The sequence below is a fragment of the Budorcas taxicolor genome, chromosome 3, assembly GCF_023091745.1.
Source record: "Budorcas taxicolor isolate Tak-1 chromosome 3, Takin1.1, whole genome shotgun sequence".
Taxonomy (NCBI): Eukaryota; Metazoa; Chordata; class Mammalia; order Artiodactyla; family Bovidae; genus Budorcas; species Budorcas taxicolor.
The window spans coordinates 51589326-51613763 of record NC_068912.1 but is presented as its reverse complement, the minus strand read 5'-3'; the positions used below and the strand labels follow the sequence as shown (position 1 = coordinate 51613763).

Below are 24438 nucleotides of genomic sequence, written 5' to 3'. Positions count from 1 at the left end.
TCCAAGGTTCTAAAAGCTTTGTACTCTGAAACATTTGTTTTGTTTAGTGTAAAATACAACAAAATCCAAAAAGCAGATATTGAGCTATCTAATGAAGATACACAGTTTTTGCCTTTAGGGAGTTCATTATCTGGTAGGGAGAAAGATATACAAAAATAATAATGATGCGGTGACAGAAGTGCTATAAATAGAGGTATGTACTGAGCGACCAGAGGAAGGAGCCATTAACTGAGTCTTGGGGGAGTGTGTCAATGGCAACATGCTGAGCTTTCACTGTAATGATGTCTTTATCCATACTTGTGCCTCCTGTCATGTTTTAGTGTGGTCACCAGTTATATCCTGCAGTACAGAAGTCCTCTGAGAATGCATGCCTTGCTGATGATAATGTTATGTAATATGAAGTATTATTTAATGTTGCAGAGTAAGAATACAGAGTCAGCACACAGGAAAAGAGATTGTCTGACAGCTTTCTCTTATGATGCTGGTCTCTGTCCTTCTGTCACTTTACATGACAGCTTTACCATAACTATGTCTGCACGTTAATTATGTCCACATTGAATGGGCTTTCCACATGAGTCCATCATTTTGATAATAGAGATTAGAGCATGATTAGTTCTAGTTTTTTTTTGAGGGGGTGGTCAATGTAAAAGGACTTCAGTGTCACATTCTTGACAGCTAAGCCTGCATTTCAGACTTGTATTTAACAGTGGAACACAATAGTGTACCAGTTTCTGGTCTGAATTATCTATTACCACATCTGGTTTGCTGTTTACTTTTTTGGCTTCAGTTTTAGTAAGGTTTTTAAAAGTTGATTCAATAGTCAATGAACATATTACTTTGTGTTATCTTTCCAAAATAAATCTAAAGTATGTACATTTTAAAGGAAAATCAACCTACGTAGAAGATAACTTTATTGTTAGAAGGAATTAAAAAGAAAAGATATTTTTTGAAAAAGTAGTCGTACTCTTTCAGTGTAATTACCTTTTTTTCACTATAAATTTTAGAAAATTGCATTCTAAACCAACATTAAACAATATTCTTTGAATGAATTGAGAATAAACTCATTTTCATATTATGTTATCTATATTTTTAGTTTATGTGTTATTTTTAAAACTTATTTTATGAAAATGAGTGTATTATATATTTCTAAGCATCACTAATTAAACTGTGGTTCCTTTTTATTCCTATAGGCTTCTAAGAGAAGAAGTACATACAGATGTTACTTTCTCTATAGGTTGTACTTTGTTCAAAGCACACAAAGCAGTCCTTTTAGCAAGGGTTCCTGATTTCTATTTTCATACTGTTGGACATAGAGATAACTTAAAAAATCATGAACATGTCGCTGTGGAGAACTTTGAAGCTTCAGAATTTAGAACATTTTTACAGTAAGTGCTTTATCTTTTTTCCTCTTATTTAAATCTAGTATGTATTTGTTTATTTTTTAAACATATATGTGTGTTTATTTCATATATTTTCATAGCTGTTTTATAGCCTTCTAAGAAATCCATTCATTTAAATTCCATATTATCGTAATAATTAGTGTTAGTAGAGTCTAAGTATTAGGATTAAGAGTTTTTAGAGGATTAGTATTCAGAAAGGCTAATTTCTCATTTGAGATTGATCCTGAGAGAAGGGAAATGGTACCGCTGTCCAGTAATTTGAATGAATTACTCTATGCTGAGGTTTCTTAACCCTGGCACTATTAAGTTGGGTAATTCTTTGTTGGGTGGGGACTGTGCTGTACATTCTAGGATGTTTAGCAGCATCTCTGGCCTTCGGCCACTGGCTGTCATTGGCCTTCCTGAGCCCTGACCCCAAGTTGTAAATACCAAAATGTTTTCAGAGATTGCCAAATGCCCTCTGTGAGGTAGAATTGCCCCCTGTTGAGAACCATTGCAACATACTGACTTCTGTATTATTGTTATGTAAAGCATTAAATTCAGAGAAGGCAATGGCACCCCACTCCAGTACTCTTGCCTGGAGACTCCCATGGACAGAGGAGCCTGGTAGGCTGCAGTCCATGAGGCCGCTAAGAGTGGGACACGACTGAGCGACTTCACTTTCACTTTTCACTTTCATGCACTGGAGAAGGAAATGGCAACCCACTCCAGTGTTCTTGCCTGGAGAATCCCAGGGACAGAGAAGCCTGGTAGGAGACCGTCTGTGGGGTCGCACAGAGTCGGACACGACTGAAGCGACTTAGCAGCAGCAGCAGCAGTGAGGTCTAAGTATGCACTGATTAGTGATTCTTGATTTTAGTGTTTAATAATGATGTTATGTAAATGTGGAACTAAGTTTTGAAGCCAATACTAGGCAGTTGTGTCATTGTATAGTACTATAGGTTTGTCAATTACTGGTTTTTAAAAGCATCTTTATTGAGGTATAATTCATATAGCTCAGATGTTTCACTTGTATAATTCAGTGATTTTAGTATTTACACAGAGTTACGATCACAATTTAATTTTGGAGCATTTTCAATACCCCCAAAAGAAACCCCTTACCCATTAGCTATCACTCTACACTCTCTCACCTCTTGCCCTAGGTAACACTAATCTATTTTCCATGACTGTTCTGGACTTTTCACATAAAGAAAATCATGCAGTTTGTGGGGTTTGAGCCTGGCTTATTTCATTAAGCATAATGTTTTCTGGGTTTATCCATATTGCTGCATATATCTACTTCATTTCTTCTTATTGCCAAATAATATTTCATTGTATGGCAGTGCCACATTTTATATGTCCATTCTTCTGTTGATGGACATTTATGTTGTTTCCACTTTTGGTTAATGTTTCTATGAATATGCCTGTGCAGTTTGTGTGTGTGTGTGTGTGTGTGTGTGTGTGTGTGAACCCATTTTCATTTCTCTTGAGTATATACCTAGGAGTGGAATTGCTGGATCAAATGGTGCTGTGAGGGCTTCCCTGGTAGCTCAGCTGGTAAAGAATCTGCCTGTAATGCAGAAGACCCCAGTTTGATTCCTAGGTTGGGAAGATCTCTTGGAGAAGGGATAGGCTACCCGCTCCAATATTCTTGGGCTTCCCTGATGGATCAGACAGTAAAGAATCTGCCTGCAAAGCGGGAGACCTGGGTTCTATCCCTGAGTTAGGAAGATCCCCTGGAGGAGGGCATGGCAACCCACTCTAGTATTCTTGCCTGGAGTATCCCCATGGACAAAGAAGCCTGATGGGCTACAGTACGTGGGGTCACAAAGAGTAGGACACAACTGAGCAACTAAGCATAGCACAGCACATTGTGCTATGAACATTGCTATGCAATGTGTGTGTGTGTGTGTGTGTGTGTATGTGTGTGAGAACCTGTGTTTTCATTTCTCTTGGGTCAATATACCTAGGAGTGGAATTGCTGGATCATATGGTAATTCTATGTTTAACTCTTTGAAGAAATGCCAAACTCTTTTTCCAAAGAGGCTATACCATTTTACGTGCCTTCAAACAGTGTATGAAGGTTTCATTTTCTCTACATCCTTGTAACACATGCTGTTATTTTCTGTCATTTTTATTATATCCATCCTAGTGTATGTGAAGTGATATCTCATTGAGGTTCATTTGTGCTTCCCCAGTAGCTAATGATTTGGGCATATTTTCTTGTGCTTGTTATTTGTATATCTGCCTTGGAGAGCTGTTTATTCACATCCTTTGTCCATTTTTCAATTGGATTATTTGTCTTTATATCATTAAGTTATAAAACAGTTCATGTATTCTAGATACTAGGCTCATATCAGACATATGATTTGCAAATATTTTCCTCCATTCAGTGGGTTGTCTTGATGATGTCATTTACAACACAGAAGTTTTAGATTTTTAATGTAGCCTAGTTTTTAATTTTCTTTTGTCACTTTTGCTGCTGGTATTATAGATAAGAAACCATTGCCTGTTCTAGGGTCACAAAGATTTATTCTTACACTTTTTTCTACAAATTTTTTGGGTTTATGCTTTTAGCTCTTACATTCAGGTCTATGATCCATTTTGAGTTAATTTTTGTATATACTATAAGGAAGGCGACTGACTTTATTCTTTTGTATGTTGGATATCTAGTTGTCCCAGTACTATTTTTGAAGAGACTATTCTTTCTCCATTGGATTGTCAATATATCCTGTTGAAAATCAGTTGCCTATTGCTGTGGACTGAGTTGTTTCCCCTGAAAATTCATGTGTTGAGGCTCTACTGCCTAATGTGATGGTATTTGGAGATTGTACCTCTGGGAGGTAAATTAAGATTAGATGGGACCTCATGATAAGAACTGGAGAAGGCAGTGGCACCCCACTCCAGTACTCTTGCCTGGAAAATCCCATGGACGGAGGAGCCTGGTGGGCTGCAGTCCATGGGGTCGCAAAGGGTCAGACACGACTGAGCGACTTCACTTTCACTTTTCACTTTCATGCATTGGAGGAGGAAATGGCGACCCACTCCAGTGTTCTTGCCTGGAGAATCCCAGGGATGGGGGAGCCTGGTGGGCTGCTGTCTATGGGGTCGCACAGAGTTGGACACGACTGAAGTGACTTTGCAGCAGCAGCAGCAGCATGATAAGAACAATACCATTATAACAAGAGACACCAGAGAGAGAGTTGTTCTCTCTCTGTTTATGCCATGTAAGGATACAGTGAAAAGGTGACTAACTGCAAGCCATAGCGAGTTCTCACCAGAACCCCAGCATGGTGGCACCTGATCTTGATGTCTAGCCTCCAGAACTGTGAGAAATAAAGTTCTGTTTAAGTCACCAGTCTGTGATTTTTGTTATGGCAGCCCAAGGTGACTAACACATAGACATTAGGGTTTATTAGTGGTCTCTCAATTCATTTCCTTTGGTCTGTATGTCTATCCTTAATACTAGTACCAATTATCAGTTTAACTTTTATGAGAAATCAGAGTTGGATTTTTGTGTTGTTATGTCCTAAGTCCTAGGTATTTTTTAGATTCTAGTCTTCTGGTTATTTGCTAACATACTTTTTGCCTATAATAAAAATGTTGACTTTAGTGTAGAATATTCTTTTGGATAATTAAACTTTAAATATATGTGTGTGATTTGGCTTATTTTTCTTCATTTTATGCTATGACAGTTGCTTAAATGATCTGTTTTTATTATTTCAGAGTATTTTCATATGAAGCTACAATAAGCATAAACAGAAAATTGTCTAACTTTGGCTTTCTGTTTGTAAGAACAGTATGATATGCTATAATTTAAACAGATATTTTAGAAAATCATTATCAGTTTCCAGTATAGATCATTGGTTCATTGTTGAGTTCCAACCTTCAGTTGTAAAATACTGTATACACTTTTGTTTTTCTAGTAGGTGGTGGTATAGTGGCTTTGTTGTAGAGTAGGCTCTGTGGTGCGTTCTCTTGGCAAAACTCTATTAGCCTTTGCCCTGCTTCATTCCGTATTCCAAGGCCAAATTTGCCTGTTACTCCAGATGTTTCTTGACTTCCTACTTTTGCATTCCAGTTCCATATAATGAAAAGGACATCTTTTTTGGATGTTAATTCTAAAAGGTCTTGTAGGTCTTCACAGAACTGTTCAACTTCAGCTTCTTCAGCGTTACTGGTTGGGGCATAGATTTAGATGACTGTGATATTGAATGGTTTGCCTTGGAAATGAACAGAGATCATTCTGTCATTTTTGAGATTGCATCCAAGTACTGCATTTCAGACTCTTTTGTTGACCATGATGGTTACTCCATTTCTTCTAAGGGATTCCTGCCCACAGTAGTAGATATAATGGTCATCTGACTTAAATTTACCCATTCCAGTCCATTTTAGTTCGCTGATTCCTATAATGTCGATGTTCACTCTTGTCATCTCCTGTTTGACCACTTTCAGTTTGCCTTGATTCATGGACCTAACATTCCAGGTTCCTATGCAATATTGCTCTTTATAGCATCGGACCTTGCTTCTATCACCAGTCACATCCACAACTGGGTATTGTTTTTGCTTTGGCTCCATCCCTTCATTCTTTCTGGAGTTATTTCTCCACTGATCTCCAGTAGCATATTGGGCACCTACTGACCCGAGGAGTACCCCTTTCAGTATCCTATCCTTTTGCCTTTTCACACTGTTCATGGGGTTCTCAAGGCAAGAATACTGAAGTGGTTTGCCATTCCCTTCTCCAGTGGACCACATTCTGTCAGACCTCTCCACCATGACCAGCCCGTCTTGGGTGGCCCCTCACAGCCTGGCTTAGTTTCATTGAATTAGACAAGGCTGTGGTCCGTGTGATTAGATTGACTAGTTTTCTTTGCTTATGGTTTCAGTGTGTCTGCCCTCTGATGCCCCCTGGCAACACCTACCGTCTTACTTGGGTTTCTCTTATCTTGGACGTGGGGTATCTCTTCACGGCTGCTCCAGCAAAGCGCAGCTGCTGCTCCTTACCTTGGACCAGGGGTATCTCCTCACTGCTGCCCCTCCTGACCTTGGACATGGAGTTGCTCCTCTCGGCCGCCGCCTCTAGCCTCAGGCGGGGGTTGGTTCCTCCTGGCCACCGCCCCTGACCTTGGGTGTGGGGTATCTCCAACAATGCAAGAGAAGACTCTACACAAGGACATCACCAGACGGTCAACACCAAAATCAGATTGATTATATTCTTTGCAGCCAAAGATGGAGAAGCCCTATACAGTCAGCAAAAACAAGACTGGGAGCTGACTGTGGCTCAGATCATGAACTCCTTATTGCAAAATTCAGACTTAAATTGAAGAAAGTAGAGAAAACCATTAGACCCTTCAGGTATGACCTAAATCAAATCCCTTATGATTATACAGTGGAAGTGAGAAATAGATTTAAGGGACTAGATCTGATAGACAGAGTGCCTGATGAGCTATGGATAGAGGTTTGTGACATTGTACAGGAGACAGGGATCAAGACCATCCCCATGGAAAAGAAATGCAAAAAAGCAAACTGGCTGTCTGGGGAAGCCTTGCATATAGCTGTGAAAAGAAGAGAAGCGAAAAGCAAAGGAGAAAAGGAAAGATATAAGCATCTGAATGCAGAGTTCCAAAGAATAGCAAGGAGAGATAAGAAAGCCTTCCTCAGTGATCAATGCAAAGAAATAGAGGAAAACAACAGAATGGGAAAGACTAGAGATCTCTTCAAGAAAATTAGAGATACCAAGGGAACATTCCATGCAAAGATGGGCTCGATAAAGGACAGAAATGGTATGGACCTAACAGAAGCAGAAGATATTAAGAAGAAGTGGCAAGAATACACAGAAGAACTGTCCAAAAAAGATCTTCACAACCCAGATAATCACGATGGTGTGATCACTCACCTAGAGCCTGACATCCTGGAATTCGAAGTCAAGTGGGCCTTAGAAAGCATCACTACGAACAAAGCTGGTGGAGGTGATGGCATTCCAGTTGAGCTATTTCAAATCCTGAAAGATGATGCTGTGAAAGGGCTGCACTCAATATGCCAGCAAATTTGGAAAACTCAGCAGTGGCCACAGGACTGGAAAAGGTCAGTTTTCATTCCAATTCCAAAGAAAGGCAATGCCAAAGAATGCTCAAAATACCACACAATTGCACTCATCTCACATGCTAGTAAAGTAATGCTCAAAATTCTCCAAGCCAGGCTTCAGCAGTACGTGAACCATGAACTTCCTGATGTTTAAGCTGGTTTCAGAAAAGGCAGAGGAACCAGAGATCAAATTGCCAACATCTGCTGGATCATAGAAAAAGCAAGAGAGTTCCAGAAAAACATCTATTTCTGCTTTATTAACTATGCCAAAGCCTTTGACTATGTGGATCACAATAAACTGTGGAAAATTCTGAAAGAGATGGGAATACCAGACCACCTGACCTGCCTCCTGAGAAACCTATATGCAGGTCAGGAAGCAGCAGTTAGAACTGGACATGGAACAACAGACTGGTTCCAAATAGGAAAAGGAGTACATCAAGGCTGTATATTGTCACCCAGCTTATTTAACTTATATGTAGAGAACATCATGAGAAACGCTGGACTGGAAGAAGCACAAGCTGGAATCAAGATTGCCGGGAGAAATATCAATAACCTCAGATATGCAGATGACACCACCCTTATGGCAGAAAGTGAAGAGGAACTGAAAAGCCTCTTGATGAAAGTGAAAGAGGAGCGTGAAAAGGTTGGCTTAAAGCTCAACATTCAGAAAACGAAGATCATGGCATCTGGTCCCATCACTTCATGGGAAATAGATGGGGAAACAGTGGAAACAGTGTTAGACTTTATTTTCTTGGACTCCAAAATCACTGCAGATGGTGATTGCAGCCAAGAAATTCAAAGATGCTTACTCCTTGGAAGGAAAGTTATGACCAACCTAGATGGCATATTCAAAAGCAGAGACGTTACTTTGCCGACTAAGATCTGTCTAGTCAAGGCTATGGGTTTTCCAGTAGTCATGTATGGATGTGAGAGTTGGACTGTGAAGATTGCTGAGCACTGAAGAATTGATGCTTTTGAACTGTGGTGTTGGAGAAGACTCTTGGGAGTCCCTTGGACTGCAAGGAGATCCAACCCAGTCCATTCTAAAGGAGATCAGTCCTGGGTGTTCTTTGGAAGGAATGATGTTAAAGCTGAAACTCCAATATTTTGGCTACCTCATGCAAAGAGTTACTCATTGGAAAAGACTCTGATGCTGGGAGGGACTGGGGGCAGGAGGAGAAGGGGGTGACAGAGGATGAGATGGCTGGATGGCATCACCGACTCAATGGACGTGAGTTTGACTGAACTCTGGGAGTTGATGATGGACAGGGAGGCTGGGCGTGCTGCAATTCATGGGGTCGCAGAGTTGGACATGACTGAGCGACTGGACTGAGGCTCTGTGGTCAAGCAAGTCTACCATTTCTAACTGTGAATATGAATCACTCTAATCGCTTCCCGTTAGTTTTACCAGCTTAATAAAATGGATATAATAAGAATACCTACCTCATAATGTTGTTGCGAATGTTAAATTAGATGCTTTTAAAGCACTTAGCACAGTGACCTGGCATATGGTAAGCACTGAATAGTTTTTAGTAAGTGTTATTCCTCGTAGTTGCCCTATGAAATTATACATTTCTCCAGCTACTGAGTGTACGTTTAGAAGAAGATGCTTGGGAAAGGTCAAATTTTGTATATTAGAGAAAGAGAAATTATATTAATGCCACCCTTTATTTGTTATCATTGAAGTGTTAGGGAAAAAAGATCAAACGAGACACAATATGGTAGAGTGGCGGAAGCACTGAATCTGGCAACAAGACAGAGCTGCCTTTTGCCTGTGCATTACCTTGTTTTATGAGTTCTTTGAGTCTCAGTTTTCTCATATTTAGAATAATAAAGTTGGAGTAAATGACTTTGTGCTTCCTAGCACTTCACAACCCTCTATTGTAAGCTCTTAATCACATTCTGTTTCATGTTAGATTAGTGATGAATGTCTGAAGTATGTTAGGTAAGCTCTTTGAGATTGAATCTGCTCATCAATGTGAACATTCCTAATGATATCTCATCAGTGTCTTGCATATAGAAAATTCTTGTAACATACCTCCTCCCCCCTTTTTTAATTTATTTTTTTATTGAAGGATAATTGCTGTGAAGAATTTTCTTGTTTTCTGTCAAACCTCAGTGTGAGTCAGCCATAGGCATACATATGTTCCCTCCCTTTTGAACCTCCCTCCCATTTTCCTCCCCATCCCACCCCTCTAGGTTGATCCAGAGCCCCTCTTTGAGTTTCCTGAACCACACAGCAAATTCCCATTGGCTATCTCTTTTACATACGGTAACATAAGTTTCCATGTTACCCTTTCCATACATCTCACCCTCTACTCCTCTCTCCCTACGTCCATAAGTCTATTCTCTATGTTTATTTCTCCATTGCTGCCCTGTAAATAAATTTGTCGGTACCATTTTTCTAGATTCCATATATATGCATTAGAATATATTTATCTTTCTTTTTCTGACTTACTTTACTCTATATAATAGGTTTTAGAGTCATCCCACCTCATTAGGACTGACTCAAATATGTACCGTTTTATAGCTGAGTAGTATTCCATTATGTATGTGTACCACAACTTCTTTATCCATTCATCTGTCAGTGGACATCTAGGTTGCTTTCATGTTCTAGCTATTGTAATTAGTGCTGCAATGAACAATGGAATACATGTGTCTCTTTCAGTTTTGGTTTCCTCAGGGTATATGCCTAGGAGTGGGATTGCTGGGTCATATGGTGGTTTTATTCCTCGTTTTTTAAGGAATCTCCATACCATCTTCCATAGTGGCTGTATCAATTTACATTCCCACCAACAGTGCGGGAGCATTCCCTTTTCTCCACACCCTCTCCAGCATTTATTGTTTGTAGACCTTTGGATGATGGCCATTCTGACCGGTGTGAGGTGATATCTCATTGTAGTTTTGATTTGTATTTCTCTAATAATGAGCTGTTTTGTGCATCTTTTCATGTGTTTGTTAGCCATCTGTATGTCTTCTTTGGACAAATGTCTGTTTAGGTCTTTTTCCCACTTTTGATTGGGTTGTTTGTTTTTCCGGTATTGAGTTGTGTGAACTGCTTGTATATTTTGGAAATTAATCCTTTGTCAGTTGTTTCATTTGCTATTATTTTCTCCCATTATGAAGGTTGTCTTTTCACCTTGCTTATAGTTTCCTTTCCTGTGCAAAAGCTTTTAAGTTTAATCAGGTCCCACTTGTTTACTTTTGTTTTTATTTCTGTTACTCTAGGAGGTGGGTCATAGAGGATCTGCTTTGAATTATGTCATTGAGTGTTCTATGTTTTCCTCTAAGAGTTTTATAGCTTCTTGTCTTACATTTAGATCTTTAGTCCATTTTGAGTTTATCTTTGTGTATGGTGGTAGGAAGTGTTCTAATTTCATTCTTTTACAGTTTTCCCAGCACCATTTAGTGAAGATGCTGTCTTTGTCCCATTGTATATTCTTGCCTCCTTTTTGTCAAAAATAAGGTACCCATAGCTGCATGGGTGTATATCTGGGCTTTCTATCTTGTTCCATTGGTCTATATTTCTGTTTTTGTGCCAGGACCATACTGTCTTGATGACTGTAGCTTTGTAGTAGAATCTGAAGTCGGGAAGGTTGATTCCTCCAGCTCCATTCTTCTTCCTCGAGACTGCTTTGGCTGTTCAGGGTGTTTTGTGTTTCCATGTGAATTGTGAAATTTTTTGTTCTAGTTCTGTGAAAAATGCTGTTAGTAATTTGATAGGAATCACATTGAATCTGTATTACGTTTGGTAGTATAGTCATTTTCGTAATATTCTTTCTACCCAGGAACATGGAATATTTCTCCATCGGTTTATGTCATCTTTGATTTCTTTCATCAGTGTCTTATAATTTTCTGTGTACAGTTCTTTTGTCTCCTGAGGTAAGTTTATTCCTAGATATTTAATTTCTTTTTGTTGCAATGATAAATGGGATGGATTCCTTAATTTCTCTTTCTGATTTTTCATTGTTAGTATATAGAAATGCCAGTGACTTCTGTGTATTGATTTTGTATCCTGCAACTTTGCTAAATTCACTGATTAGCTCTAGTAATACCTTCTCTCCTTTTAAAAAGAAGATTGTATTGAAATTTGTCTGTGTTAATATAAAGCATAAGGAGAGGAATATAAAGTATTGAGATTATGATATTTTTAATAAAAATTCTGATCAAAGAGTCTTTGAAAAAAATTTATATATATAGCGACTTCAGATATGGCTCAAATGATTAGCAGTGGAAAGTACTGATAGTTTTTTCTTTATGACCTCGTGATAAAAATCTTTAATTTCCTAAGACTGACCGCACTATAGTTGTCTGAGAATGTGTGTGCATGTTTATGTGTGGGTAAAAAAGGGAAGACCTTTAAATTTTCATTTTAACATAAATGCTAGGATAAAATGTCAACCAAGTAAATACATAGAACAGCAGCACAGCATGAACGATTCCATTTCCCCTACAGCTTTCTCAAGTGGCGGCTGTTTTCTTTCCCAAATCCCTTATACTAGTAGGGTTGAAGTGGGTGGAACAGGTACCTTGTAATATTAACTATGTATAGACAGCATGGCAGCCCACTCCCGTATTCTTGCCTGGAGAATCCCACGGACAGAGGAGTCTAGTGGGCTGCAGTCCACGGGGTAGCAAAGAACTGGACACGACTGAAGCGACTGAGCACATATATATATCTTGGACCCTCACTGACTGGGGAAAGACTGCCCCTCTCAGAGTTAGCTAATTCCCAGAGCACACCTTTGATATGCAAACCAAGTAATCGTGAATCCATTCCTATACCCACCTTTCCCTCTGGTTCTTACACTCCAGAAGAGAACACTTCTCTGCCCTAATCATCCCAGAGCCAGATACCAGACAACCAGAGACCACCTTTATAGCTCAGAGCCCCCTCTTACCCAAATTATTCAAACTCTTTAGTCCTAAACTTGCTCAGCTGCTTACTTTGCCTCACTCATTCTTTCCTCCAAAACCACTTTTGCTCCCTCCTTTTTCCTCCAAATCGATCCTGTTGCACAATTCTACCTGTTGAGTACTTTGCTTCTGACACTTCCGGTCACGAGATTTGTAGTTTTTTCCCCTCACCAAGCAATTCTCAGGTTCTCCAGATATCAGTTGGGTGTCCTACAGATTTAATTCAGTCCTGACACTGTCTACCTGGAGATTGTTACCTGTGCTTTTGACCATCTGAATGCAGATTCCTATGACCCCTCCCTCAGGTTCAGCTCATTTGCTGGAGCAGCTCCTAGGACTCGGGAAAATATTTTACTTGACGTATTATTGGTAAAAACTCAGAAACAGCAAGATGGAGGTGATGCATAGGGCACGGGTTATGGGAAGCAGCTTCCATGCCCTCTCAGGGTTCACTACTCTCCCAGTACCTCCATGTGTCCACCAACCCAGAGGCTCACTTAAACCCATCTAAAGATGCAGGCTTCATTACATAGGAATGATTGATTAGTGTGTGTTAGTAGCTCAGTCATGTCCAAATCTTTGTGACCCCATGGACAGTAGCCCGCCTGGTTCCCATGGAATTCTCCAGAGAAGAATACCGAAGTGGGTTGCCATTTCCTTCTCCAGGGGATCTTCCTGACCCAGGGATTGAATCTGGGTCCCCCACATTGCAGGCAGATTCTTTACCGTCTGAACCACCAGGGAAGCCCAATCATTGGTCGTTGGTGGTTAATTTAGCCTCTCCCCTCTCCAGAGGTGGAGGGAAGAGCTTAGTTCCAACCTTCAAAGCACTTGGTTGGTTTTCCTGGATTCCAGTTCCCATCATTATGGGCTTTCTAAAAGTTACCTACCTCACTAATGTAAACTCTGGTGCGGTTTAAAGGGGCTTGCTGTGGATAACGAAAGACATACATTTCATTTTTATCCTTCTGGAGCTATTTCAGGAACTGGAAATAAAACTAAGTGCTATAATAAAGTCTATACCCCAACCAGTAATGCTGAAGTAGCTGAAGTTGAGTGGTTCTATGAAGGCCTATAAGACCTTCTAGAACTAACACCCCCAAAAACGTCCTTTTCATTACAGGGGACTGAAATGCAAAAGTAGGAAGTCAAGAAATACCTGCAGTAACAGGCAACTTTGGCCTTAAAGTACAAAATGAAGCAGGGCAAAGGCTAACAAGAGTTTTGCCAAGAGAACGCACTGGTCATAGTAAACACCCTCTTCCAACAACACAAGAGAAGGCTCTACACATGGACATGACCAGATGGTCAACACTGAAATCAGATTGATTATATTCTTTACAGCCAAAGATGGAGAAGCTCTATACTGTCAGCAAAAACAAGAGCAGGAGCTGACTATGGCTCAGATCATGAACTCCTTATTGCAAAATTCAGACCTAAATTGAAGACTGTAGGGAAAACCACTAGACTATTCCAGTATGACCTAAGTCAAATCCCTTACAATTATATAGTGGAAGTGATAAATAGATTCTAGGGATTAGATCTGATAGAGTGCCTCAAGAACTATGGATGGAAGTTTATGACATTGTACAGGAGGCAGTGATCAAGACAATCCCCAAGAAAAAGAAATGCAAAAAAGCAAAATGGTTGTCTGAGGAGGCCTTACAAATAGCTGAGAAAAGAAGAGAAGCAAAAGGCAAAGGAGAAGAGGAAAGGTATACCTATTTGAATGCAGAGTTCCAAGAATAGCAAGGAGAGACAAGAAAGCCTTCCTCAATGATCAATGAAAAGAAATAGAGGAAAACAATAGAATGGGAAAGAAAATTAGAGATACCAAGGGAAAATTTCGTGCAAAGATGGGCATAATAAAGGACAGAAATAGTATGGACCTAACAGAAGCAGAAGATATTAAGAAGAGGTGGCAAGAGTACACAGAAGAATGATACAAAAAAGATCTTCATGACCCAGATTACCACAATGGTGTGATCACTCACCTAGAGCCAGACATCCTGGAAAGGGAAGTCAAATGGGCCTTAGGACATCACTACGAACAAAGCTAGTGGAAGTGATGGAATTCCAGTTGAGCTATTTCAAATCCTAAAAGATGATGCTGTGAAAGTACTACACTCAGTATGCCAGCAAATTTGGAAAATTCAGCAGTGGCCACAGGACTGGAAACGGTCAGTTTTCATTCCAGTCCCAAAGAAAGGCAATGCCAAAGAATGCTCAAACTACCACATAGTTGCACTCATCTCACACGCCAGCAAAATAATGCTCACAATTCTCCAAGCCAGGTTTCAATTGTACATGAACCATGAACTTTCAGATGTTCAAGATGGATTTAGAAAGGCCAGAAGACCCAGAGATCAAATTGCCAACATCCATTGGATCATTGAAAAAGCAAAAGAGTTCCAGAAAGATACCTACTTCTGCTTTATTGACTATGCCAATGCCTTTGACTGTGTGGATCACAACAAACTGGAAAATTCAAGACCACCTGACCTGCCTCCTGAGAAATCTGTATACAGGTCAAGAAGCAGCAGTTAGAACTGGACATGGAACAACAGACTGGTTCCAAATCAGGAAAGAAGTACTTCAAGGCTGTATTATTGTCACCCAACTTATTTTAACTTATATGCAGAGTACATCATGCGAAATGCCAGGCTGGATGAAGCACAAGCTGGAATCAAGATTGCTGGGAGAAATATCAATAATCTCAGATATGCAGGTGACACCACCTTTATGGCAGAAAGTGAAGAAGAACTGAAGAGCCTCTTGATGTAAGTGAAAGAGGAAAGTGAAAAAGTTGGCTTAAAACTGAGCACTCAAAAAACTAAGATCATGGCATCTGGTCCCATCACTTCATGGCAAATAGATGGAGAAACAAAGGAAACAGTGACAGACTTTATTTGGGGGGGCTCCAAAATCACTGCAGATGGTGATTGCAGCCATGAAATTAAAAGATGCTTGCTCCTTGGAAGAAAAGCTATGACAAACCTAGACAGCATATTAAAAAGCAGAGACATTACTTTGCCAACAAAGGTCCGACTAGTCAAAGCTATGGTTTTCCCAGTAGTCATGTATGGATGTAAGAGTTGGACTAAAGAAAGCTGAGCCCCGAAAAATTGATGCTTTTGAACTGTGGTGTTGGAGAAGACTCTTGAGAGTCCCTTGGACTGCAAGGAGATCCAGCCAGTCAATCCTAAAGGAAATCAGTCCTGAATATTCATTGGAAAGACTGATGCTGCAGCTGAAGCTCCAATACTTTGGCCACCTGATGCGAAGAACTGGCTCATTGCAAAAGACCCTGATGCTGGGAAGGATTGAAGGTGGGAGGAGATGGGGATGACAGAGGACGAGTTGGTTGGTTGGCATCACTGACTCAATGGACTTGAGCTTGAGCAAGCTCTGGGAGTTGGTGATGGACAGGGAAGCCTGCCCTGCTACAGTCCATGGGGTTGCAAGGAGTCGGAAATGACCGAGCAACTGAACTGAATTAAACTGTAATAAAAGATAGCCTATGGCTTTTACATAGGAAGTTAGAAGGGTTTTGGAATCTACGTGCTGGGAATGGTGTACAAAGTTCATATTATAAATCACAATGTCACAACACCTCTGTCAAAAATCAGTTGCCTATAAATGTATGTTCTAGACACTCAGTTTGGTTCCATTGATCCATACATCTGTCCTTATGCCAGTACCACACAGTATTGATGGCTGTAGCTTTGTAGGAAGGTAAGAATTCAGAAAATGTGAATCTTCCAAATTTGTTCTATTTAAAGATTGTTTTGGCTATCCTAGCATTTCTATTTGAATTTGAGGATTCGTTTATCAATTTCTGCAGAAAACTAGCTGAATTTTGATAGGTATTGCACTGAATCCATAGATTAATTCAAAGAGTATTGCCATTTTAAAAATATTAAGTTATCAATGGAATGTGTTTCCATTTATTTAATTGCTTTCAGCATTGTTTTGTAGCTTTCAGCATATGAGACTTGTGCTTTTTGTGAAATATCAATATATTCCTAAGTATTTTATTTTTTTGATGCTGTTGTAAATGGAGTTATTTTCTAACTTAATTTTGGATTGTTTGTTATTAGTGACTTTTGCATATTGATCTTCTGTTTTGCAACTTTGCTGAACTTGTTTAGCAAACAGTTTAGGGATGAATTTCCAATGATTTTCTATGTATATGTTTGTTATTTGTAGTTCAAGATAGCTTTACTTATTCCTTTCCAATCCAGCTGTTTCTTTTTCTTGCTTAATTGCTCTGGCTAGAATCTCCATTTAAATGTTGAACAGAAGTGGTAAGAGCAGATAGACATCCTTGCTGATCTTAGGAAGAAAGTTTTCAATTGTTTACCGTTAAGTCTGGTGTTAGCTGTGGGTTTTTCATAGGTATGCTTTATCAGGTTGAGAATGTTTACCTCCATTTCTAGTTTGCTGAATGTTTTATGACAGGATGTTGGATTTTGTCAATATATGATTGTAGGGGACATAAACGTTCACACTAGAGCATATGGTGTATGACATTGATTTTCATATGTTTAATTACCCTTGAATTCCTAAAATAAAGCCCAGTTGGTCATGATGTATAGTTCTTTTTATATGTTGTTGGATTCATTTTGCTATTATTTTGTTGAAGATTTTTTCTCTACATTAATAAGAAATATTGGTCTGTAGTTTTCTTGTGATGTCTTTGTCTCCTTTTGATTCAAGATAGTACTGGCTTCACATAATGAGTTAGGTGTTCTGTCTTATATTTTTTGGAAAAGTTTATAAGGTAAATGTGAAGTTTGCCATTAATTAATTTTCTTTCATTGGGTAATGTTCACCAGGGAGGCCACCTGGTCCTGTGTCCTTCTTTGTGAGAAGTTTTTAAATACTAATTCAATCTCTTTACTTATTATTTGTCTATTCAGATACTCTTTCTTCTTAAATTAAGTTTTGTAGTGTGTGTCCTTCCTAGGAATTGTCCATTTCATTTAGGTTATATAATTTGTTGGCAATTACACACTCCTTTTTAACATTGCTTTTTTCTAGCTTTACAAACTTCCTCCTATTTTAGATGGACCTTTCTTTAGTGTAGATTAAGAAGATTTTCCAACTATGTGGCTGTTATCTATGAAAGCCACACATTGTGAAACTAGGTTTTAAGAATAACCAACATTAGAGAAAAAGAAAAAAAAGAAAAAAAAAAGAATAACCAATATTATTTTTATTAATATTTTGCATTTTTTCTTTTAGGATTGTATACTCATCAAACAGAAATATAAAAAACTACGAAGAAGAAATTCTTAGGAAAAAGATAGTGGAAAGTGGAGTACCGCAAAAGAAATGTGACTTCAGTGTTGGAAATTGTACTGACAATGATAGAAGGTTATCTGTAGAGTTCTTAAGTAAAAGATCATCTGATCATTCTCTTCTGAAACATGAAATTCCAAAAGATATCAACAGCAAAGAGGAAAATGTGATTTCCACTGGTGAGGTATTTTTTGTAGATTTTTATAAAATTTTATAGCCATGAAAGTAATTATATTCTAAACACTTAGAGAAAAACATACTTCAAAAATCAGCTCTATTGAACATTTTTTTATAAGTAGATGAAAGTCAGTATAAATGAAAGTAAATAATTTATGAGTAAATGGAAATAATAATATGGCCTACTCCCAGGTTTCCCAAGTAATTAGAGATGGAGTTATTATTAATTAATAAATACAGACATAATTCACAATTTTCCTTTTAAGCTTCTATATATTTTCATACTTATTCTTATCTACACCAGCAAAAGCTTTAGCAGACTGTAGAATCAGTTCTAACACAATATATGCGTTCCTTAAAAAACTCCACGCAACACAAAAATCACCAATACATTTTGTCATGACATAGTCACTGAAACTTTTGTCAGGACACATTTTTAAAAGATAGGAACCTAAAAAAACTAGGAGCATAGTTTTATCCATGTTGAATGATTCAGCAATACATAAATACTACAATAAATATGGCATTTGACCTTGAAAAAGAGCTCTAGTTTGTTTGTAGAAGTGGGTGTCCAAAGGTTTGCAGCTTGTGAATTGCTGTGAACTGGTGGAAGGAGGATGTTAAGGATGCAGATACAGATACAGTAAATATTCCAACAGGAGACTCAAGAGCCTTGGATAAGAGAACAAACTGTTCGCTACTTATAGAGCATCTCAGAACCACTTCCCAACCCTCAGTCCCCATGAGGGCTTAATGTTACCTGCTGTTCACATGCAATGGGGTTGCCTCTTGGGAGGGGAACACCAACTTTATGAGACGTCTATAGGCTGCTGGCAGACCTGCTCATCCTCCTCCACAGAGGGAGAGATCTTTACTTTGGAAGGTAGATAAATCTTGTCTGGTGAGGGGAAGGTAGGAGTGTAAAGAAATGATTTTGAGGAGAGGATAGTCTCTGAATCTTTCTGGAGTATCTCATTATCTCTAACTTCCAAGATGTGTTTATTGTTTAATCACCCTTTATCCAAGTTTGCCAGTGCTCTGCTCAGAAAGGACAGACCATACAAAAACACAAAAATATTCATAGAAAATGGTCTCCCAGCAGTTGTTATCTGAAATCAGATGGAAATTTGTAACACTAGAAATGAGTAGTCATGAGTGAACAGAGGTTTCTGGTAGGTGTCTTAGGTATTTATGTTTTATGTATATTCTTTCATGGCTCAGTCCAACTGGGTACAGTTCCTTGCATTGACTTATTATTTGTCATGGATTACCTAGCACCTATGGAAAGGAAAAATTCCCATTATGCAAAAATTGTTCCTTAATATGTCAGTTGTGTTGGATCAAACTCACGTTTTCAAAACGTGTTACAGTTGAATTGACTGTACATGATAGTATCTGTTAACTAAAAGATTTTTATTACTGATGTTTAGTGCAGCAGCAATAAAAACAAACTGATTTAAGCTCAGTTAGGTTTCTTTTATATATGTTCACCACATTGTATTATGGTAGATGAATGCATGCATGCATGCATGCCTCTTCTAGGCTTGAGATAGATCTGTACATTTTTTAAACTATCTCATTTAGTCTCAGCCCTACAAAGAAAGTGGTTACAGACTGATTTTATAGATGAGGACAATAAGGCTCAGAGAGTATAAGGGACTTTCCAAGGCCACAGAGATGGCGCAGTTGACCGAGCTGACATTTAACACCCATTTTTCTTGCCTCTAGTCTAGAATTCTGCCATGGGCCCGCAATAGCCGATTAAAGTGGCCAAACAGATTTTTAGTGTACATGGAAAGAGTTCATTTACCCCTCAACCCCTTGCCTCTATCTATTTTCTCCTCCATCACTCCATGGAAATCCCCCCCGCCCCCGCCCCCAGCCCCACGCTGACCAGTTGAATAGACACTTGTTTGCCACATCTTATAAAGTCCTTCGCCGTCCTCCGCGCTGTCAGTGCCACCCTCCTTGAAACTTGCTCTGTCTTCTCTGACACTGTGCTGTTGGGATTTTCCCTCTCAGTCACTGCTCAGTCTCCTTCACCGACACTTTCTCTTTAATTATTTTCTGAGCTTCATATCCAACCACTGACCAGACATATCTGTCTAAATATACCTCTAAATATAAATATCTCAAAATTTAACCTGTGTCAGACTGATCTAATCACTTGCCTTTCCCAGCCTGCTCTTCTCTTAAATACTGCGTAGTGTGAATTATATTAATTATATTACTATCTTTCTTTCTTCCTTATTTTTTTATTCACTCTTTTATTTATTTTAGACCTCACCATGTGACATTCGGGATCTTTGTTCCCAGCCCAGGGATCAAATTCATGTGTTATATTGTTTCCCACACTTCTACCAACCCAAATTTTGTGTTGGAAAAATGTATATAAAATATTTAATGTTGCAGGATGTAACATTAAATTGTAACGTTAATTGGATGTTAATGTTGCAGGCTTTATGGTCATATCTTTTTGCCTTGTCATGCTGTTCATGGTGTTCTCAAGGCAAGAATGCTGAAGTGGTTTGCCATTCCCTTCTCCAGGACGTCATATACCTTCCAGTTATATTCATTTATTGATGCTTTGGCTTATAGGACTAAAAGTTAGTAAACAAGACTGATATCTCCAGAAAACATTTTAATGGCATTGGAAGTTTTATAATTCCTTCCTGTTACTGCACTGTAAGTATTAAAGGGGGGTAGATTCTGCCACCACGAATATGCATCTTTGGCATAAGGTTTATCGTGCCCTCTGCAGTGGAATCATGGAGTCCTAGCCACTGGACTGCCAGGGAATTCCCTAAATTAACTATCTTTCTTCTCAGTTACTCTTTTACCCTTCATTAAATTCATGAGCATGTCTGTTGATTTGCCTCCTAAATATTCTTAAATACTTCTCTCCTTTATCCTCCTGCCATTTCTTTATTTCAGTAAGTTGTTATTTGCCTTGAGAATTTGAACCTCATCTGGTCACCTGACTTCTTGTGCCACCCTCCATTTCTATTGTATAGAACAAAATTTGTTCATTGCAAGCCTGACCGTTGGCACTTGCATTATTAAAATTCTTTAGTAGTCTCCCACAGCCTTAATATAAATCCCTGCTTCTTTCCCACGGTATAATGGGATTTGGGGAACTGACTGCCGCCTAGTACTCTACTGCCTCCTATCTTCACAACCCCTCACACCCCCTGAGCTCTGCTCTTACTGACCTAGCATTTCATCTGAAAGAACTGTATTTTGTTACTTCTGTGCTTTTATACTTGGTATTTGTTCCTGGAATGCCATTCTAATCATCACATTATTCAAATACCAACTTTTGAAGATTTGATATTGAACAAAACAGATAATGTTACTGTCCTGTAGTTTAGCAGGAGGTATAATCAGGTCGGTTATGTACCAAGTGTGTTAAGGACTCAAATAGGGCACATTAACCTAGACTTAGGCCTTCAGAAAAAACTACATGGAAGGAATAATAGGCCTTCAGAGAAAGCTGCGTAGAAGGAATAATATCTGAACTGAATCCTGAAGAAGAAGCAGATGTTGACCAGACATAGAGAGTTTAGGGAAGAAGTATTCCAGGCAAAGGAAACGATACTCCTGGAGGCAAAGAACCAGGCACATAGCAAATCTGGAACACCACGCGTGGTTTGTTGTGGGTCTAGGGTAAAGGAGGGGATAAGAATGGTCACAGTAAGGGATGAACCTGGACGTATAAGTGGAAGACAGACAATGAAGAGCCTTATATAAAGGATGACTTTATATTTTGTGGTCCAAGGATTCTTTTGAAAGAGTAACAAGGATTCTTTTGAAAAAGTAAAAAATGAAAAATTATCATTGCTGTTGAATGTTATTCTGGGGCAACAGGCATTAATTGGACTGCCCCCAGGCAAACCAAGAGATGAGGTGGCCTTATTCATAAGCTCTTTTAAGGTATTTAAGTGGTACTATTTTGCAGGTTTAAAGAGTATGAACAGAGCAAGTTTAAGGTAGAATGGAATGATGGCCTCAGGTTGAGGAACAGTGTTGGGTTTCTGTAATTGTGAGTTGTTGTTGTTTTCTTTTCTGGGTACCACTTCTGACTCCACATGTCAGAAGTGTGTGTGTGTGTTTGTTTTTCCCCCACACATAACCAATTCTCCTAACACCAGCTGGGCATCCAACAGTTCAATTCTAATGGTAACTATCCAGAGTTAGCTACAGAGAAATCCCACAGGTTAAGGGCTTCGTGCTGCAATATTCTCCCCACTTCAGATGTTAAACGCAAGTCGGGTGCCTAGGCTACTGTTGGGGAGGAAAGAGTTCTTTCTACCCTCTTAGGTTCTGTGACTGGCCTAAGGATTAAATTGAAATAAGACATTAACAGGAGGGGGGAGAATGGTTTTCATCACTTATTTTTGCACCAGGAGTTTCACCAAAAAAAGGAGATTCAAGAAGATGGCTAGATAATCGAGGATTATATATCATCTTGACCTTCCCTGGTGGCTTAGCAGTAAAGAATCCTGCTGCATGAATCCACCTGGAATGCAGGAGACGTGGATTCAATCCCTGAGTCAAGAAGATCCCCTGGAGAAGGAAATTGCAACCCACTCCAGTTTTCTTATCCTGGAAATCCCATGGACAAAGGAGCCTGGTGGGCTATAGTCCACGGGGTTACAAAAAGAATTCGATGCAATTTATCGACTAAACAACAAAATATTATCTTAGGCTAAGTGAAAGAAAGGCATTCTGGGCTACTAGATGGTGGAGGCAAGTTATGGGAAGGTGAGAGGAGAAAATGTATGGTGAATAAGGGTTGTCTTGTTACACAGATAATAGCCAAGTGAAGAGAATAGTTTCTTCCTAGGAAGGAGATAGCTTTGCACATGGAAATTTCCTTTACAAAAGGGAAATTTTTTACTTTTATTTTTAGGCAGTTTGGGGATGTAAATAGCTTTCCCTACATCTGCTCCTTCTCAAGTACCTTTAGCTCAAAATAATCCTCATGGCAGAGTGGCATGTTTTGGGGTGACATATCCCCATTACTACCCACGCTTGTGCCCAGCGACTACAAATTCCAGAGTTCCCATGACCACCCTCCTCCAAAGTTCAATAATTTGCTAGAATGACTCACAGAACTCAGGAACACATTTCACTTATATTTACCTATTTGTTATAAAAGATATAATTTAGGAACAGCCAAATGAAAAAGATATAGGGCTAGGTATGTGGGTTGGGTGGAGAAGGGAAGGTATACAGAACAAATATCCATGCCCTCTCAGGGTGTGCTATCTTTTCAAAAGTCAGTGTGTTCACCAACCCAGTAGCTCCCTGAATCTTATTGTTTAAGAATTTTTTATAATTCAGTCTATACCCCCCTTTCCCTCCCTAGAGGTATGGGGAAGGGCCTGAAATTTCCCCCTCTCTAATGACATATTTGTCCTTTCTGGTGACCAGCCCCCATCCTGAAGCTCTTTAGGAGACTTAACCCAGAGTCACCTCATTAGCATTCTGGTTTCTAAATATATAAATTTGTAAATTGGCTACTGGGAATCTGTTCCCAGGGACCCATCCTCACCAGTTATACTAACAAAAATTTCCAGACTGATAGAGCTATAATATACAATGTAGTATTTTTCTTTTTAAATATATATACATGTTTTATATTTCACTTCCCAATGCCTAAATTGTGAATCTTTTGAAGTAGGGGTAGTTCTTAAAATATTTTCTATAACTCTCTATACTGTATACAGCACTAGACTCATAATAAGTGCTCTATAAGTCCCATTGGTTTTAGTTGAATTTCTGTTGGTTCACAGATCATCCTAGCCATAAATCCATGAACAGAAACAGGAAGAAACTAAGTGATGAAAAAGAATATCAAACTTAGGAAATCTTTTAACTTTTTAAGTCAGATGTTTGTGAAGTGGCTTCAATTTTGGTGTATAATTTGTAATAGTATTACTATATTTAAATGTGTATCTATATTTACGTAGAAATATATATTTCAGAGCAGAAAGAATTGATGATTTTAAAGTTTCATTTTACTTTGAATTTACCACTTAAAGGTTTCACTCACTGTTACGTTCTTTCAGTAGCTAATCAGGATAACCATGTGGAAAAACATTTTGCTAGTATTAGAATACAATGGACATGAGTTTGAGCTATCTGGGGAGATAGTGAAGGACAGCCTGGCGTGCTGCAGTCCATGGGGTTGCAAAGAGTTAGACACAACTGAGTGACTGAGCAACAACAAGAATACAAAATTTTGAAACATATATACTATTAAAGAAACTTATTTTTTGTCTTGTTTTTCTCTTTTAAAGATATTTATGACTTGGAACCTGCATCTGAATTAGGAGAAGATTTATTGAAGCTTTACGTGAAACACTGTTGCCCAGATATTGATATTTATGTTGATGGAAAAAGTTTTAAAGCTCACAGGTAAATAGGCATGTGATTAATTTGGTATTCTGGTTGTGACAGTAAGTGTCAAAGGGTAGCTGTCTTTTTATAGCACAGTGGTTTTCAAGATCTGATTCACATAGGCTGCAGAGGTTCCATGGAGATGCCTCAGGAGGTCTCTGACAGGAAGAGT

At 38.9% G+C, this 24438-nt stretch overlaps 1 protein-coding gene across 1 annotated transcript in view; it reads left to right on the top strand.

Annotated features, from left to right (window-relative positions):
* The window catches only part of BTBD8 (BTB domain containing 8), a 93438-nt gene that overhangs the window by 6433 nt on the left and 62567 nt on the right, over positions 1 to 24438 (top strand). Inside the window, exons 2-4 of the mRNA XM_052637958.1 lie at positions 1191 to 1385; positions 17628 to 17863; positions 24167 to 24284. Of these exons, the coding sequence (XP_052493918.1) occupies positions 1191 to 1385; positions 17628 to 17863; positions 24167 to 24284 (549 nt within the window). The remainder of the gene's footprint in view (positions 1 to 1190; positions 1386 to 17627; positions 17864 to 24166; positions 24285 to 24438) is intronic.